Source organism: Cyclospora cayetanensis, unplaced genomic scaffold (genome assembly GCF_002999335.1).
Source record: "Cyclospora cayetanensis isolate NF1_C8 unplaced genomic scaffold, CcayRef3 CcayRef3_contig_29, whole genome shotgun sequence".
Lineage (NCBI taxonomy): Eukaryota > Apicomplexa > Conoidasida > Eucoccidiorida > Eimeriidae > Cyclospora > Cyclospora cayetanensis.
Window position 1 is genome coordinate 1 of NW_020312247.1, and position 18,170 is coordinate 18,170.

At 56.5% G+C, this 18,170-nt stretch overlaps 5 protein-coding genes across 5 annotated transcripts; 2 read left to right on the forward strand and 3 right to left on the reverse strand.

The window, feature by feature from the left end:
- Positions 1-8: 8 nt before the first annotated feature.
- LOC113147597 (nucleolin-like) lies at positions 9-1,142 on the reverse strand (the record flags this gene model as incomplete). Its single annotated transcript, XM_026338662.1, has 2 exons — positions 939-1,142; positions 9-615 (listed from the first exon to the last, which is right to left on the reverse strand). Coding segments are annotated over exons 1-2 (811 nt in total), but the record flags the coding sequence as incomplete, so codon positions are not given.
- Positions 1,143-2,581: 1,439 nt separating this feature from the next.
- LOC34617826 lies at positions 2,582-3,893 on the reverse strand. Its single transcript, XM_026338631.1, has 2 exons — positions 3,830-3,893; positions 2,582-3,324 (listed from the first exon to the last, which is right to left on the reverse strand). Exons 1-2 carry the CDS (start codon positions 3,891-3,893, stop codon positions 2,582-2,584), a joined length of 807 nt encoding a protein of 268 aa, XP_026194416.1.
- Positions 3,894-4,200: 307 nt separating this feature from the next.
- LOC113147589 lies at positions 4,201-5,904 on the forward strand. The gene is made up of 4 exons (XM_026338632.1): positions 4,201-4,548; positions 4,629-4,741; positions 4,985-5,281; positions 5,490-5,904. The coding sequence occupies exons 1-4, from the start codon at positions 4,201-4,203 to the stop codon at positions 5,902-5,904; spliced, it is 1,173 nt and encodes a 390-aa protein (XP_026194417.1).
- Positions 5,905-6,116: 212 nt separating this feature from the next.
- Positions 6,117-9,589, forward strand: LOC34617827. Its single transcript, XM_026338633.1, is given in 8 exon segments — positions 6,117-6,401; positions 6,442-7,208; positions 7,462-7,577; positions 8,241-8,342; positions 8,487-8,917; positions 9,170-9,221; positions 9,371-9,439; positions 9,570-9,589. Coding segments are annotated over 8 exon segments (1,842 nt in total).
- A 2,039-nt stretch (positions 9,590-11,628) lies between these two features.
- On the reverse strand, positions 11,629-17,888 carry LOC34617828. Its single transcript, XM_026338634.1, has 9 exons — positions 16,958-17,888; positions 16,195-16,468; positions 15,994-16,072; positions 15,472-15,858; positions 14,793-15,372; positions 14,328-14,656; positions 12,723-14,189; positions 11,845-12,089; positions 11,629-11,806 (listed from the first exon to the last, which is right to left on the reverse strand). The coding sequence occupies exons 1-9, from the start codon at positions 17,886-17,888 to the stop codon at positions 11,629-11,631; spliced, it is 4,470 nt and encodes a 1,489-aa protein (XP_026194419.1).
- Between the last annotated feature and the right edge of the window lie 282 nt (positions 17,889-18,170).

The window sequence follows — 18,170 nt, forward strand, 5'->3', positions numbered from 1 at the left end:
CTTCTTGCTGCTTATCTCTTTGCTACTCTTCTCTGTGCTGCTCTTTTCTTTGCTGCTTTTCCCATCTTTAGCACTGTCATCATCGTTCTCTTCCTTCTCGCTCTTCTGTTCGCTACCTCCTTCCTCCCCGCTACTCTTCGCCTTGCTACTTTTTCCATTTGCATCATCGCCGTCACCGTCATCATCGTCTTCCTTCTCACTTTTCTTTTGGCTGCCTTCTTCCTGCTTGCTGCTCGTCTTCTTGCTGCTTATCTCTTTGCTACTCTTCTCTGTGCTGCTCTTTTCTTTGCTGCTTTTCCCATCTTTAGCACTGTCATCATCGTTCTCTTCCTTCTCGCTCTTCTGTTCGCTACCTCCTTCCTCCTCGCTACTCTTCGCCTTGCTACTTTTTCCATTTGCATCATCGCCGTCACCGTCATCATCGTCTTCCTTCTCACTTTTCTTTTGGCTGCCTTCTTCCTGCTTACTGCTCATCTCTTTGCTGCTCTTCTCCGTACTGCCTTTCCCATCATTATCATCATCATCTTCTTCGTCATCGGCGTCTTCTTGCTGTGCTGTGCCGCCTACCTCTTTATTCCCCCTTTTGCCTTCCTTCTTGCTTCTGCTGTCACTGGACTGCAGAAGCGAGACTTTCTGCAGCAAAGAAATAGGACCCATAGCAAAGGGTTTCACTAATGCGGCAGTATCCGCCAACTGAGAGAGAGAGAGAGAAACACATACAGAGAGAGAGAACGATACTCCCCACATTGCCTTTTTAGTGATGTTTTGCAGGACACCCGCGGCAAAGGGGGCCCTCTAAAGCAAAGATCTGTCAGGCTTTCATTGCGAGAAGCTTTCCCTTCCTTCCTCCTATCACTCCCTCCCTCCTATCACTCCCGCCCCCCCTACCCGTGAATGCGGACGCCTGCCTGTGAAGACAGCAGCAACAGCAAAGCCACGATAGAGGCCCCGAAACAGGCAACAGTTCCAGCAGCACCACCACCACCATCACGAGCGCCAATGGCAGAAACACACGAGTTCCTTACTCGAGGAAGGGCAGTCGCTCGGCGTGTCCAACCAGGAGCTTTTGCTTTGAGGTTCATGGAGGAAGAGCTGCACTCAGCGGCAGTGTCACAAAATGCGAGAAACAGCAACAACAGCATTCCCCCTAGAAGAAAGCCATTCGCACTACTATGCCGAGTCCTCCTGCTGTGCTTGTAAGACCAGAAGCAGCCCCATGGGGGGGCCCCCGAGAAGTCGGGGGCCCCTCGAGACCACATGAGGTATGCAGGAGGCACCCTATTCTGATGTATGCGCTACGGGGGCACAAAAGGGGTCCATCTTCAGGGGCTCCCAATGTGTGCGTCCCACTCCTTGGGAGAGGAGAACCTCTTCTGCGGGAACGGTGTAAGCCAACACCCCGAGGTTCTTAACTTGGGCGTTGTGCTGCTTTGCAGGCCCGAAGGCCCATTCGGATCAGTGATCACCTCAAAAAATGGCAGGGATGTGCTATGCGGAACCTGTAGGAGCACATATTGGGATAGAAGTGCCTCAGCCAACGATCCGGATCGCTGCTCCCCGAGGCCTTATGGTTCTGCGAGAAAGGCATCCAACGACTCCCTCGACGCCCAAAGAAGACAGAGGAGCGCAAAGCTTAGTAAGAATTTTTAAATCCAATAATGTTTCAAACGGAAGGCGCCCCCTGTTTCTTGCAGAGCTGCTGGCTGCGGCTGCGCCTGCTGCTGGACATACGTAGCGTCGGCAGCAGTAGGACCGACAGTAGACAGTGACTCGGTGCGCTGCCGTTACCTTCTGCCGCTGCCTCTATTCGCAACCCATTTTGCTGTGTTATTTTCCGTCAAAGAGAGTTTCACCGTGAAACGGTGCTGTTGATTCGCATGTCTACAGGGAAGAGAAAAGCGGGGGCCTCCTGGCTGCGCGACGGCGTTTCCTCAACGACGCCAAAACACGGATGCGATTTTGGTGCGATGCAGAGATTTTTTTTCAGGAAATGAATAAAACATCCACCATATACAGAAGAAGCTCTTCCTTTGTTTCGTGTCTGCTGCTTTCAGGCTTCCTCCGCCAGCGGGCGGTGCTTCTCCTGTTGCAGCGTTCAGTGAGCCGCTCCTTCCTTCGCCACTGTCTGGCTCTTTGCATGCCCTTCTTACACAGTGTTGCCCTCTCTAACTCTCCAAGCGCATCACCTGTCATCGTGCTACTCCCCAGACCTGCCCTCCCCTGGCCCCTGCGGTCGGTGTTTTCTACGTGCGTTTGTATGCGTCTATGACGCTGTTCTGTGCCAAAATGCCCTCCCTTCTTGGGCCCCCTCCTGACTGCCTGCCGCTGTCTCGACTGCTTTTGGTAGAGCTTTCGGCCAAACTCCCCTAGATATCTCTGCCCGTAGAGCCCTTCTCGCTTCGCTAAGCTGAGGACCCCAATATACGCTGAGCTCCTAATGGAAACTCCCAGCATGCAGCGCGTTCGTAACGCATGCAAGCGTGCAAGAAAATACGCACCAGCCAGCTAGTTTAACCCGATATTTTCAGCCCCCCAATAAAAGGCTGACGGAGTGATTAGGGCCTGCCCTGAGGTCTCCCCCTCATCCCGATAGAGCATAAACCACACTAAGTAGGCCCCCTAGGGCGGCCAAGCCACTGAAAGCCACAACTAGGTTCCAATGAGCCACCCGTCCCACAGGAACTGTAAAATGCAAAAGGCCCTGTCCTACTTTTGCAGCCGCTGCTTCTAGCTGTTGCGGGGGGGCCCCAGCGCACGCAATGCCCACCAACGGCGGCGCAGCGGCAGCCGCCAGCAGGCCGTTACAGCTGCCACTGCAGGGCTGGCCATACCTCAAATGCACAGGCAGCTGAATTTCTACTTCCCGCATGTTGGTGGCAACGCCTCCTAGCAGCTCGGAGCGCCTGATGAACACCTCCTGCCGCACAAGAGGTGGCGGCCCAATCAAAGGAGAATAGCTCGGCAGTTCCACATTAACCATTACAGGGCCCCTGCGGCACTCGGCTTCAGGGAGGGCCCCTCTACTGGAGATTCCCTGACACGATGGCATGAAGGTCGTATTGGCTGACAGCAGCAGGGGTTCTCCAGGGGCCCCTAGGTGGGCCTTCGTAGATTTCTGGGAAATTCCCAACTCATGAGTTTTATCCGGATCCACAAACAACTCCTGAGGCAGCGCGTACTCCAACCACAGAAGACATCCTTCCTCTTCTTCACGCTCTGCTCGAGATGCTGCTGCTTCGCTATTTGTCGAGGCTGTGGGAAGCTCAACCTCGTGAAGCCGCGCTCGTGTCACGAGGACTTTGTGTTGGCCATGTCCGAGCAGCGCTGTTGAGGCCCCTTCAAGGGAAAGCAAAAGAGGGTGCTGCACATCCGTAGAAGAATGGTGGTGATTGCTGCTGCTGCTGCAACCGATCTGCACTGTGTGAAGGAGGAGCGGCACCAGCAGCAGCAGCCACACAAAGGCCGGACTTGAAGATTGCACGAGCGATTGCCTCATGGCCACACCACGGACGTCTCAAAAACTCACCAAAGTCGCCCTGTATGCGCCCTTTGTGACGGGACTGCTGTCTTAAAAGCGGTACTGGCGTTGGTGTGGAGGGGCTTGACGGGTGACTCGATGATCGCTCCTGGGCTGGAGACAGCAGCAGGGCCCTCCCCTCGCACCACCACAAAGGAGAGAGGATCATACCAATTCTAAAAACCCTGCAATTCCCCTTGATTGTGTGTCTAAGGCTCATATGCTGAGTTGTGTGTTGCTGCTAGTACTGCAGCTGCCGCCCCTGTGTCGGGGGTACCCAACTCTGGGAGCTGCGGGGGCCCCAGATCCCACCCGAGTGGGGGCCCTCTATGGGGGCCCCTTCATCTGCACTCACCGTGCATTTGGCAAACCGCATTCAGTGCCGGGCAATATTCCACATTTTCGCCCTTATATTCGTCTATACCCTCCTTGTTGGCACCCCGCCGCTGCGCCTCCTCTGCCTGCTTGCGGAAGCCTTGCCTCCGGGGAGAAGGTTGGTGTGAGGTTTTCTGCTGTTGTTGACTTCTGCTGCTAGGTCAAACCGGGTATTCCCCACAGTATGCTGAATCAGCAAGAGCGACGGCATCACCAGGCGCACGAGCAGAAAGGGCAGAGTGTAGGTTTCTGCCGCTTCATCAGCTACCCGCCGTCCCACCCTCCCGACTCCTGCGAGCGATGATCTCATGGCTTTTCCAAGGCGAGGGCCGTCCCTTAGACTTCTAGACGGTAGGAACCAGCAGTGCCTTCTCTTGCCGCACCGCAAGGCCCTCCTAGGGGGTAGGCCTCACTCAAGAGGCCTTGTAGCCCCTCCGAAACTCCTTCGAGCGCACCGCACGGACCTCACCATACGCAGAAGTTGGGTGCTACCCGCATCTGCCGCTTCCCCCGCGGAGCCCAGCAGCAGCGGGAGCAGTGAGGGCCCGGCGTTGTGCTCTCGGCGGTTTTTTGTGTGTGCTTCACCTGCCCAGTCATGCGAAATCCCTCCAGAGGAAAGCTCCCCAGGAACGCCTGGAGGGGGGCACTCTGATTCGGCAAGGGCTTCCGAGGGGCTTTCGGAGGCCCTTGCTCAATCAAAGCCTCCTAAGGACCCCCATGGGGGCCCCCCCAAGAGGCCTCCGCCCCCTCCGCGTGTGCAGGCCCTGCACCGGATCCAGGCCCTTGTAGAGACGCAGCTGCGTGGGCAGCGCCTCCCCCCCGCCGAGGAAGAGGCGGAGTATCTTTTGGGCTCTGATGAGGGGATCGGAGCCGTGGTGCTCGAGGGGGAGGGCCCCCTGGGGGCCCCCACGGGGGGCCTTCTCCCTCTGACGCCCCTGCGGAAGGGGGAAGCAGAGTGGCCACCCAAAGGCGCATCCAAAGGGGCCTCGAGAAGGAGCTCCGCGGCTTGCCGCGAACTGCTGCAGCGATGGAGGCAGGCTGCAGACGACATCTGCAGATTTAGCGGCCGCATGCACCCTAAGGAGCTGCTAGAAGTGCTGCGACTGCTGGCTGTGGCAAGACGGAGAGATCCCCAGCTGCTGCTAGCCGTAACTCAGGCTCTCCAGCAGCAGGCTCCAGACCAGCCTTTGTCTCGGCTGCAGGTAGAGCCCGAGTGGCATGCAAAAAATCAGCAGCAGCGGGGGGTCGAGGCCCTGTCGGTGATGCAGACGGTCATGCTCCTGCGGCACTTGCAGATTCTGGACTTCACATGCGTCCCCTTGGTTCTTCGGGCCTTATCCCATCTCGATCGCTCGCTCACCCTCGCTGCACAGACGCGCATGCAGCTGTGTAAGCTCCAGCAGACGCAGGGAACGCCTCTGCAGCACGATGCGGAGCTGCAAGGGGGGCACTGCTTTGCAGAGGACGATTTCGAAGTACTTGCGCCGTATGTGCCTTGGCAGCAACCCGTTGAGCCGGGTGTTGTGGCTGCAGCAGACGCCGCCGGAGGAGCAGGCGAAGCAGCAAAAGCAACGCGGCAGCAGCAGAGAGCCTCCAGAGGGGCCGCTGTAGACGCAGCGGGGGGGAAGAGCGCTGCAGAGTTTGTACCAGCAGGAGGGGCTGCGGAAGATGCATTGTCTGATCAGGCTGCAATTTGTGCAGAAACTCCTGAAGCAGATGCCTGGAAAACGCGCTACGCTCTGCACGCCGTGGGGGTCTCTCTGCTGAGCAGCAGTCTTGTTTCTCTGAGTGCAGCAGCAAATCAGTTAGCTCCCCGTTCTTGCAAGGCCTCCGCACGGCTAATTGCCCTCTTAGAGGCTCTGGCTATCCACAGAGCATCCGCGTTTAATGCCCCCCAGACGGTTTCCCTGGTAAATTCCGCTACCCGTGCTGCCTGTACGGAGGGGGCGTATTTCGGGTCACTTACTAAGGCTTTTGAGATGCAGCACGCGCCAAGAGGAGGGAGAGTGTAGCGGCCCTTGAAGTCTTCTCCTAGAGTGTCAATCGCGCCAACGCTGCCGGCACTTTCCTCTCTATGCTTTCTTCTGCTGCACCTACTTCTGCTGCTACTGCAGCTGCTGATAGCGCAGATGAGGCTGCTCCACCAATGTTGTACAGCGGTCGCTTTCTCTAAGGTCAAAGATCTGCGGTCTTTGTTTGTCTGCCTGTCTAATGTCTGTCTGTGATGTGGCCAGGGATTGAATTGTGTGGCTTTGGGCCGAACGTCTCTGCCTCTGCTGCGGTGCCTCATAAAGCGCACGGAAGAGCTCCTCCCGTTCTTCTCCTTCCCCCTTTTGACTCTGCAGCTCAACTCGCTCACTCGCCTCCTCCAGATCAACTCTCGCGTGCTGCTGCAGCAGCAAGTGCAGCAGCGCCATCGCGAGCGGCAGCACAGGACTTTGCAGCGCGAGCCTCAGCAGGTGCAAGAAGCAGAATCGCAGATCAACATGCACAATCTTTCGCAGCTCTGGTGCAACATTGTTGCACGCCTATCCACAGCACTCCCTCAGGACGTTGCCGCCGCAGCAGCAGCGGCCAGCAGCACTGCATCCAGGGCTCGCCTTCGCGATCTTCTTCACGACCATATTCTTGCTGCCCAGGAGGCTTATGACGCCTCGCTCAAACAGTACATGCGGCCTCAAGATGGCGCAGCGGAGAAACCGGAGAAGCAGCGATCCTTTCCCCTGAGCGAGGTAACTGCACCCTCTCCGCAGGGCGACGCTGAAGAAAGGCATCCTCGAGACACATACCCGAACCTTCCTCCGGTGAAGCCGCACGAGCTGAAGAATGTTGTGAATGCACTCAATTCGTTTGCACGGCTCGCGCACTTGGGGTTCGTGTCGCTCCGGGACGTTTCCTCTGAAGCGTCCGCGGCTGCTGCAGTTGCCGCCGCAGCAGCTGCGGCCGCAGCAGATCAGATGGTCCCCACCATAGACGCTGCTGCATGCACCTACGGCAGCTCCGAGCAACAACACGCACAGCGGCAGCAACACGGCGCTGAAGCAGCGACAGCAGAAGCAGCAGCAGCAGCTTCTGGGGAGAAGGATGAGCTACAGCGGTGGCAGACCAGCAGGGCACGCCTCAGCAGCGTGGTGGAGTGTACTGGCAGTTTCCGCATGCGGGGCGTTGAGATGGGCCCTGCAGATCGGCGTAGCAGCAGCAGCATCTACGGGCTGTTTCACAGGGCAATACTGCTTTTGGTGCAGGAGCAGCACCACCTTGATCCGCAGTCACTTAGCAACGCCGTCAATGCCTTCGCAAAAGCCAGGCTCCAAGGGTAAGTTGCGGATGTTTGCTACCGAGGGTGTTGTGCGGGTGCAGCCATCGACGTGTCTGCAGCCTTAACAGCTGCACAGGGACGCCTCTGAGGAGCTCGCTTTTGCGATGGTGGTAGCCTGTGCAAGCGTTGCTGCAGCCGCAAGACTCGAACTTGCTTGCTGCCTCAGCTGGCCTTGCCGCGGCATCAACAGCCGTAGCAGCAAGCAGAGCGATAGAGACATCTTCGCTGTCGGCGGCTCTATATGTCTCAGGCACGCGCGCTATGTCGCGCAGCTTATCCCCCGCATGATAGAAGTGGCCCCAGGCTTCAACTGGCAGCATGTCAGCATGACCCTCAATGGACTTGCCTGTGGGCTTCTTTAGCGGTGTCTGCGCTGGTGATGCTGCCCTTTATGCTGGAGTATCTTCTCCTGTTGCTTCGCACTGGGGGCGGGTTCGGCGTATGCTGACTTGAGGCACATGTTGCTCTCCAAGACTAAAACGAGGCAGCTCCCCCTGGAAGCGCTGCCGCACGTGCTGCAACAGACTCGCCGTGCCGAAACGTCTGCTGCTTGTTTTGTCGCAGACCTGCGCTGGAAGGATGATGGCCTTTTGCAGGCATTCTGGAGAGTCCTTAGGGAAAGATCACTCCACCTCATGGGTGGTGAGTAAGGCGCCCTTACCCTCTACCCCGCGGCTGCCGTCAGGTTTTTAATACTGTTGGCCACGTGCACCCTCACACGTTCTGCTGTACGCTTCGCGCTTCGTTGTTGCTTGCTTCAGCACAAGCGACAACCAACATTATCCACGCCATGGGCAGCTTTGGCTACAGAAACAGCGAGATGATGAGGTGATTCTGCAAATACCAACATCTGCGGAACGACGCAAGACTTGTCGCCCCAGGAATAACAGGGAGAATGGCCAGTGCATCTGCATGGAAGAAATTTAAAGTTGATTGCATGACTTTACCTAGCACTAGGCACTACAGGAGCAGTGAGAGCCTGCACCGCTGCGGCGGGTGCAGCGGCTGCGGCCACAAGATTTTATGAAGGGCCTGTACAGACAAATGGTTGTAGCCTGATGTGCATACGCCTCAGGAAAATCGCTGCCTCTAACTGGGTGCCTGCACAGCTTCCAGAACTGACAACTCAGGGCAAGTATAAATCTGTTGCCGTTGCTAGCACCCCTGCTCCCACGTGTATTGCCATGGTTTGTTCCGGGGGGGGGGAAGGGGGGAAAGGGGCGGCTAGTAACGGCAAGCGAAGTGTTGTGTGTCTTTGCCTGACTCCACTCTCAGGACTCACGAACATCCTCTTCTCACTGGTGGTCCTAGACTGCGTGTACGAGTGCAGCTTTCCACTTATGCAGCAGCAGCAGGGCATCTGGCAGCAACTGCTGCAGGCTGCATGCAGGCGCAAGGATTTAAAGCTCGAGGCAATGACGATGCTGAAGGTGTCTGCGATGTCTGTTTTCGGAGTGTACGGGGACCCTGCGGCGGCCGCAGCGGTGGCAGCAGCAGAAGCAGCAGCGGCAGCAGCCCTACAACCAAACAGCACCAGCAAGGGACGCAACGTCTATAACCGTCTGTACGACAGCAACGGAAACTTTTTGCTGCATGCCCTGCAGCAACAGCAAAGGCATCTTGAGCGCCAGGGGGGTCATCGTGGTCGCACTTCCATCGCGAAGCACGTCATGCAGCTGAACGGAGCAGCAGTGCCGGCAGCCATCGTGCGGCAGCCTCCGGATGTCTTTAAGCCGTATGAGCAGCTAGATGAGGGCCACAAGTTCCTGGTAATTATTGCCGTTGGGGCCATGGGTGCAGCTGCAACTGAATTCGCAGGCTATCATAATCCCACATTGCAGCTTTGGAGCCTCTTCCCCTGCATGCATAACTGTTTCTGTTTCTTTGTTACGAGGTTTAGGGACTCACTGTACATGGGTCACCGTCCACTGGCCTCCTGTTGTTTCCGGCTGCTGCAGGCCGCACTGCTAACGACGAGAACTTTGATGTTCTATCCAGGAAAACCTTCAGGTGTGCCTGCCTCCTCTACTCCTGCCGGATATTCGAGACGCGGACTCTCTAGGGATGCTTAGGCGTACCCCTTACTGTGGCGTCCATGCGTCTGTGCTTCTTAAAATGTGGTTTTTGGTAAATCGGGTGTAAATATGTGTGTGGCGCAGGCATGCACCTGCAAGTTGCGGCTACGCTGAGGAGCATGGGACTGCACGCACAGCATGAGGTTATTCTGGGTAAGACGCAGCTTCAAAAGCTGTTTTAGGGGAAACAAAAGCGGGTGGAGTGACTATGCACTGGAGGGCATATGGAGAGAGAGAGGAAGAGAAAGAGACAAGCGGAGCTAGCGCGAACCAGAAAGATTAGGCGCCTGTGCCGGCGCGTGAACAGTGGTGGTGACACAGAAGGCAGCCAACAGCAAGGGAGTTCGGGTAGAAATTTGGGGGTCAGCAACCCTCTGACCATCTGAAAAACGCGTCGCACTCACCCGAGGGCCTTCCCCTCTGTAGGTGCGCTACTTACAATACCAGCTGAAGGGCCATGCACCGCGTTCAACGGGTGTACGTGTGTGATTGCAGACCCCTACGTTATCGACATCCTCATTCAGAGCGGTTCCTCCTATAAGCGCCGCAGGAAGCAACACGCTAGCTAGGCGCCGCATCCCCACCGCCACCACCACCACCAGCAGAGAGAACAGAATCAGCTGCAAGAGCAAAGAAAAAAAAGGTGCCCTACATGCGAGAGTGCTCGGTTATCGCGGAGCAACAGCCACTGCTCCTTCCAGTCTCCTATGGCACATGGCGTCGTGCCGACATCTGCGTACTGCACGGCATCTAGGCCTTTTCCACCTGAAGCAGCTGCTGCAGTAGCCCATGTTTTCCCCCCTACTGCTTCCAATAAAGTTTTTTTAATGGACTGGCTGGGCCTACATCGTGAACCCTAAAAGCTCTTTTAAGAGGCCCCTTGCTCGGGTATTTGCAGCCTTCCACCATGACTCCCTATTAGAGGCTTAGGCTTGGTGGTTGATGGCGTACTACAGTGTAAAAGAATTGGAGGAAACCGCTGCATAACGGCACACAAACAAACAACTAACAAAAGAGGCATCATGTATTAACACAAAACCAACAGCAAGTTCTTTTGCTGCGATTGCGGAAAGCTTTGCTGAAATTGTCAAGGCGAAACTCAACTAGCAAAGGAAACAGCTTCTGCTTCATGCTGGCCGCAGCTGCATTTTTGTAGCTGCCTGCAGTACTTGCAAGCGCTACCGCTACTGTAATGGTTCTGAAGTCCTTTCTCCTGATGCTCCTATGTGAAGGGCTGCAGCAAATGTTCACTGCAGCTGCAGCGTCGTCCTCAACTCCTATCTATGGATGTATAAAACTGCCAATTAGGTATACGGATATCCTATATCGAACAAGCATGCGCGGGGGAACAAGCGGTGCCTCGGCTTCAACGAGCGATGAACCGCCTGTTGCTGCTGTAACGCTCCTTCTGCCCTCAGGCCTTCGTGCTGCTGCCGTTGGGTTCAAAGAGTTGCTGCGCGGCCTCTGCTGCTCTGCGGGATCAGTGTCGCTGGCGATTTTGAGGCTTTGCGCGTAGGGAGTTTGTCGCCGATGAACGTTTGCAACAGTTGCATCTGCTGCCACTATTGGTGTTATATCGCCTGGCACCTCTGTAGAGTGTGCCCCCTATGGTCAGTTTGACGCCACTGCAGCTGCTAAACCTGCGGCTGCTGTGCGCGGCGGCGGCTGCGACAAAACCTTACTCTGGCAGCAGTCCTGAAAGTATCGCATGCAGCATCGCGTCCTTCCCTTCAATCTGCAGCGCCTCGCGCTCGCTCCTTGCGGACCCTGCTCGAGATGCCTACACTGTATTCACGTTCCCGGGCGATTATAAAGGGCATTTTGTGTAGTGTTGGGCAGTCTGGACATCTATCTACACCCCACAAACGCAAACAGCTCAACCCTAGATGACACTTAAAGCAGCTCTGCTTGCAAACTCCAGCTTCGCTTGTACGGCGTCTCGTCTTAGAGGCACCACTTCAGAGCCACGCCGCGCTACGATAAACTAGTTAGAGCCTCCCCCAAGAGTCCTCCAAGTTCTCAAAAAGCCGTTTTTTGGCTCATATATAAGCGCCCATATATAAGCGCCCATATATAAGCGCCATAGAAGTGCCGTTTTGCTGTGTAACGGCTCAACAAGCAAGTATGCCCCAGAGCTCCTTGCACAGGAGACGCAGCCAGCCTATGGCGTTTCCCAACAGACAGGCTAAAGGCTCTGATGTAGCTCCCAGTGCTACGTGAAGGGCTGCTCTAGCTGCTCTCCGCAGTTGATTCACTGTCGAAGACATCGTATCGCGAGGCCTGTCACCTCGAAGCGTGCATGTCCCCCTGTCTGCGCCGCAACCGGCCCCCTCCCTTCTACCCTAACCCTTTTCCCAAGCCATCCTACAAGCACCCTTTTCCTCCCCTCCGCGTTTCTTTCTGGGCATAATCGAAGCCAACATGTAAAGACTCCAATAGACCCCGAAAGCAAATGTGAATGCCATTGACTGCATCCTTTTCGTTGAGGTAAATTCCTCGAAACCTACTACGTCCCCAAGCCTCCGGGTCGGCTGGGGGAATGGAGGCCTCCTCGAGACCCCGATGCTTGCTGCACCGCCACTGGTTGGGCCTCCCAGGATATGTTGGTAGGGGCGGGGTCGTCAACAGGGGGCCATTGAAACTCTGGATTAGGGAGAAACTCTCCATCTACGAAGGTAAAAGAAATGACGTGCCTTTTAAGCCAGGCGCGAAGCGCAGTCTGCTGGCTCTTGTTCGGCACCCTATTTGTAATATCCCTATAGAGGTCGTTGGTTACAATGCACCCGTTATTCATTAGCGCGTACTGCAACACAGATGAAAGGCGAGACAAAGGCACAAGCAAGCGCGTCCGTGACGAGGAACGCACACTGGTGAGCGCGGCTGCCGAGGCGGCCGCTGCAACAGCTAAATTGGAAGGTGATGCGGCTCGCAGAGGGGAAGGGTGATATATATATATATATATACGGAAGCGTGCAAGGAAATAGGGCGCCTAAGCGTTACGCAATATAGAAGGCCGCCAGAAATTGCAAGGGAGAAGGAGGTGCCACAAAACAAGACAGACAGGCAGGTAGAGAGTAAGAGAGTATTACAGAGACAGAGCCAGACAGAGATCGAGACCAAATAGAAGGGCTGGCGAGTACAGGTACCTTCGTATGTGCATACATGCAAATATATGTATATCTATATAAGAGTCCTCAAGAAGAGATGCGTGCAAAGGAACGGCGAAGGGAGTCCAACGAGAAGGCGCGCGACAAAGGGGCGTTTGGGTGGCAGGCAAAGGAGGGGCCCGTACATATGGGGAGCTAGGGGCACACGTAATAATAAAGTTTATAGGAAGGCAGGTAGGCGGGTTGGCACGCAAGGAAGCACGCATGCAAGGCAATGAAAGACTCCCCACGCGGTATGAAGGCAGGGACCCCTCAAGGCCCCGTCTTACCTTGATACAGTAGGAATCATCATAATCCTGAGGAGGAGTCGAGATCAGCGTGCCTTCTCGCTGCAGTTTCTTGAGTGCCTCAACAGAATCTGGAAGGCGTGCCTGGTTGACAGGTAACTGTGCACGTTCCTGCCGCCTTGCTTCGGCGACGGAAGAGTACGAGAGGACGTAATCTGGAACAAAGACTCTCACCTTGTAGCCTCTGTCTTTGTAATAGGCCAGCACCGAGAGGATGCCTTGTGTAGAAAAGAGTTTGCCGCCCTCCCGCTCTCGCTTCACAGTATCGCCGTGGCGCATGGCGACGTTGCTGCCATCAATTACCACGAGATAATCGCGATCACCCTCGGGAGCTCTTGGATGGGAACCCCACTCCAAAGCGACTGCATTCCAGCGACCCTCCGACTGCCGCAGACTGCTGCCCTCAGTATCGCCATCGCCAGATGCTCCAGACTCGCTCACCATCCACCGAGGCAAACCGCCTCCCTCTTGAGTAGGACGCGAGACAACACATGAGCCACCGTAGCCGCCCCTGCGGCCTCTCAGGCCCCCTCCACTGTGGACAAAGCCTCGGAAACCTCTGTGGTTCGAAGGGCCCTTCAAAGCTCCCCAGTTTCCCCGCGCATGCGCTCTACCGCGCGAAGACAGCTGCTGGTATAACTGCGGCTGCTGCGACCGCTGCAAAGAGGCCTGCCAGCGGTCATCGTGAAGCTGCAGCAACTCTGCGTCTTCCGCCTGTTGCCGCGCGAAGAACGTCGCCGCAGCCTTTTCTGACGCATCCTGCAGCCGCTGTGCGGCTGCCTGGACCTGCAATTTCTTCTGCTCCTCCTGAAGCACCTGTCGGGCTTCATCCGAATCCAGCAGCAGCAGCAAAAGCCTAGCCGCGCGTGTCGCAGCTAGGGAGGGATGATGCCCCCACAGGTGTTCTGCGGCAGCTGCATCCATTGCCCCCCCCGCCACTGTAACGCTCTCGAGCCTGATTTCCACTTCTTCAAATGCCTCCGCAGAGACGCTCTGCGCCGTCTTCTCCCCGGAAGCCTGCACGTAAACCCCCGAAGGGGCGATCTTAGGACTATTTGTTAGGGAAGTCGCTGCCGGAATCGCTCCAAAGGAAGACACCGACGAGTTCCCTACAGGTTGGATTGCAGCACAAGGGAAGAAGCTTACTGAAGACGCCTCTGGAGGGCTTTGTGGGGAGGCCGCCCTTGAGCGAGAATCCACCGAGGCGTCTATGGCGGCTCCTCTGACAGCAGCAGCTCCGGAGACAGTCTCTGGAGAAAGCTCCGCCTGGACTGCTGAGGCTGATGCCAAAGAGGAAGTCTTCAGGGCGACCTTTTGAGATTTCTCTGAAGGAGTGCTTTGAGAACTGCAGACAATGAGGGGCGCTCGCAACAGCAGCAAGTGATCGCCGTCATCTTCAAGCATACTACGCGGGCCTTTAGCAGAAAGACCCTTGGATGAAACCTCCTCCTGTGAGCTTGCTGTGGCAGACAAATCAGTCCTCGAGGAAACGCTTCCCTGCTGCTCTTGCTCCCACTGCTCCCGCGATACAACCTGCGTCTCATCCTCTTCCGCCTCCACCCCCTCCTCCTCTCCAACACCCTCAACCTTCTCCGAAGCCTGGACTTGCAGCAGCTGACTTTTAGACGGCAGCACGAGCGGCATCTTCAGGAGACCTAAGAGCAACCGATCCTCGGGTAGCGGTGCATGCAATGCATTCTGTATTTCCCACAGTGCGTCTTTACAGGAATCCTTCTGCTGTTGCTGCTGCTTTTGCTGTTGCTGTTGCTGTTGCTGTTGCTGTTGCTGCTGCCGGCGGTCCCGCTGGCGGCCAGCAGCAGCACAGAAAATAACCTTGCACTTAAAGAGCAGTGGAAGAAGAGAGCACAGGCTTTTCCGAAGAACAGAAATGCAAGGCGTATCCGCACGATCTAGGTCTGCAAGGCGCGCAAGACAGACATGCCTTGCGCATGACCCCCATCCAGCAGCAGCGGATACAGCAGCAGCGGATACAGCGGCAGCGAAACGCATCGCAGCAACAGCAAATGACAATGCACTGAGTATCTCGCGTACCAGGAAAAGACTGAAACAGCAGCAAGAGCGCCTGTAGCGGTGACAGTAAAGCAGCCACAAAGGCGGCCTCCGTGGAGGAACTGCCCTTCGCGATTATCCAATCTCCCCAAGCACTCTCAGATTTGCTGCCGGTGCCGCTAAAGCCACCCAAAGAGGTTGTTCGCTGCACTGTTTGGCTATTCTCCTTGTCCGGAGAGCAGCACGCCTCGACAAAATTAGCAGCACCCGCTGCTGGTACGGCTCCGTCTAGACAGCGTAACAATGCAGTACGAGCCGCAGCAACATATGTTTCAGCGATGCGACAGCATATTTCGAGAGCAGCCTGCATTTGAGGCGTCCCGTGGCGCAACTTGCGCAACTGCAGCAGCTCGGGTTGCTCTTGCTGCTGCTCCGAAAGTCTCTTCTGCCGCTCTTGTTCCTCTTGTCTCTGCAGCATATCCAACAGACCCTCTGTTATCTTGCCGTAAAGCTCGGACGACAGCTGCTCCCATCGCGCATTCGTGGCCTCTGTCTGTTGCCTGTGCAGGTCCTCCTGCCTTTGCAGCTCTAGCTGCCGCATCTGTTGCAGCAGCTGCTGCTGCTCCTTCTCACGCAGTTGATGAGCTTCCCGCTCAGGAGGCGCACCCCCCTGCAGCGGCATTTGTTGCTTGTACTGCAACTGACGCTGCTGCTGCAACACTTGCTGCTGGCGTTGTTGTTGCTGCGCCTTGTAGCTCTGCTGCATCTCTTGCTGCTGCTGCCTCAGTCTCCTTGTTGCATGCAAAACACCCTCGGTCGAGCTTTGCAGTTTCTCTGCAGCCCCCGTGGCTTTTAGGAAAGCAACCGCTGCAGCCAACTGCAGCAGCAGCAACACGGGGAACTCCGAGGGTCCTAAGGAGCTTTCTTCCAGCAGCGCCTTCAGCTGTGCTGCAAACGCAGTAGTTGCCTTCGGTAGCTCATCAAGATCTAGTCTCAAGTGTATACTCTGCAGCAAATGGGCAAAGTCGCGCTGCAGCAAGCACCAGCGTTGCATGTGGCATAGGTGCTGCTGTTGGTCCGCCTGTAGCGTTTCCAGCGCTTGTTGTTGCTGCCGATGCTGCTGTTGCAAAAGCGTTTGACTCTGCAGTAGCTGTTTTTGCTGCGCGAATCCTCCGGCGGTGCGGCGGAGGGTTGCAGCAAGCTGCTGCTGCTGCTGCTGCGCCATCAGCGGCTGAGAGCGCACTTGGGGAAGTCCAAAGTCAGTGGCACTGAGGCGCTGTAACAGCAGCGTCAATTCGTCCTGATTACCGCCCGCAAAAGGCCTGCAGCGTAGCAGCAAGAAACAGACAGCGGGCAGCCTCTGTAAGAGACTCACGCAGCAGCTGCAGAGGCAACTGCACAGGTAGCAGAATCACAGGAGGGACGCAATGGCCACTCGACTTGCCCAATAGCAGCTCGAAATGCCCAATAGACAGACGCCGCAGCAAACGAAGCTGCAACAGCATCCGCCCTTCCAGCAGGACTATCGTCAGCACCAGAGGCCTCAAGGGGATCCTTCCTGCTGGGTAGCTGCTTCTGCATTGCAACTTGCTGTAGCCGGCGCTGAAGGGTTCCAAAGATGCGGAAATACACGAGGAAAAGCTGCGTGCTGGCAGCAGCGTCCATAGGAAAGAGTCTCAAGGCCTCCCCGTACAACAAACACGTCCTTTGCAGGGTGCCTGGAATGCCTGGCAGCGGAGGCCGAAGCAGCAGGAGTACTTCCTGCTGCTGCTCTTGCTCGAGAAAGCCAGTGATAGATTCGACCTCTAATCGCTCTCTGCGGCAGAGCAGATTCAAGCATGAAGCACACATATAGAGGCGAGACACTACCAGAAATTTGCATGCATGCAGATGTGGGCAGGAAGGCGATAAGGCTGGAGATCCCTCATAAGGGAGAGAAGGCTGCGCATCGAAGCCGATTGAAAAACAGGACCCTATGCTGGAGCTGCTGCGCTTCCAGCAAGCAGTGAGCCTGCTGCAGCTTCTTCCAGGAACCGCCTCATTTTTCATCCCACCTCACCTCATTTTTCATCCCACCTCACCTCATTTTTCATCCTACCTCACCTCATTTTTCATCCCACCTCACCTCATTTTTCATCCCACCTCACCTCATTTTTCATCCCACCCCCTCACTGCTGTTACTGACTTGTAGTCTCCTCACCTATAGCCAGAAAGGTCAGCGAGGATAACTTTGATCTGCGCGAGGATGTGCCGCATGCAAAATCGGTGACTGTGCATCGTAGAGGCGCCCTTTTCGCACGCTTCGACGGCAGCATCTGCCTCGAGCAGTCTCTCTTCGGCTTCTCCCCACATATCTGTTTCTTTCGTTGCTGCCGCCGCCACTGTTGCTGACTCGCCAGTCTCTACGGAAGACGCGCTGAGAGAGGCAGCGCCTTCTGGTACTCCTGTTGCAGCCGCAACAGCGGCAGCCGCTGCGGTTACGGCAGATGCTGCTGCGAGACTTACGCCTGCAGCACGAAGAGACTTTGCTTCTTGAAGCGTTTCCTGGGAGGCACGCCAGCGAAACTTTTTATAGAGCGACCGATAGAACCCCTGAACCTGCTGCAGCGCCTCAAGGAGGGCCTTCTGATGGAGGCCTGCTGCTGCATCTGCGGAGGCGTCTGTCGGCCAGGGGGCTGTTGGCTGTGGTCGCTCTGTCCTCAGCGAGCGCTGCAACGCAGCGAGACGTGGGCAGTGATGCTGCTGCCACAAGGCTCCCAAAGCGGCACGTGCCTGCAGGGGCGTTGCTGCTGCCGTGACAGCCTCCGCGGCTGCTGCTGTTGCCTCTGCTGTACGATCGGCAGCAGCAGCGGCGTCGCTCGCTGGTGCCTCGTCTGCTGCAAGGTTCACAGCGGCTGCGGCAGAGGGGCCAGCGGGGGGGGCCTCGCCGCTGAATACTGAGAAGAGGCGTCTCCCGAGAGCATGATTGGAACGCATTTGGTTGTCTTGCAGACGCAGCAGCTGCTGGAGCTGCTGCTGCAAGGCGGATGCCTCGGCGGCTGCATCATCCTGAACGCGATCACTGTACAAGCCGCGACCTCTGGGAGCTCTCCGTTCATCGGTGTCTTCCGGAGACTGCTGCGGAGGCCCCCTATGCATCTGCGACCACAGGCAAAGCTGAAAAGGCGCACGAGGAGGCGTCAGGAGGCGCTGCATGCACATCGCTTGAAGAGGCACAGCGCTACATCAGCATGGATATGGCGACGCCAGCCATGGCAGCGAAATCCACAAGTACTACACGCAAAGAAAGGGAGAAAACACGGGGCAGGACCGGCTGGAAAGAACACTCATAACGCCACAAATTAAGTGAGAGGCCGACACGAGAGAGGTCGGGGGAGGACGGGGCACGTAGCAACCAACCGGACTGCACACGATACGATA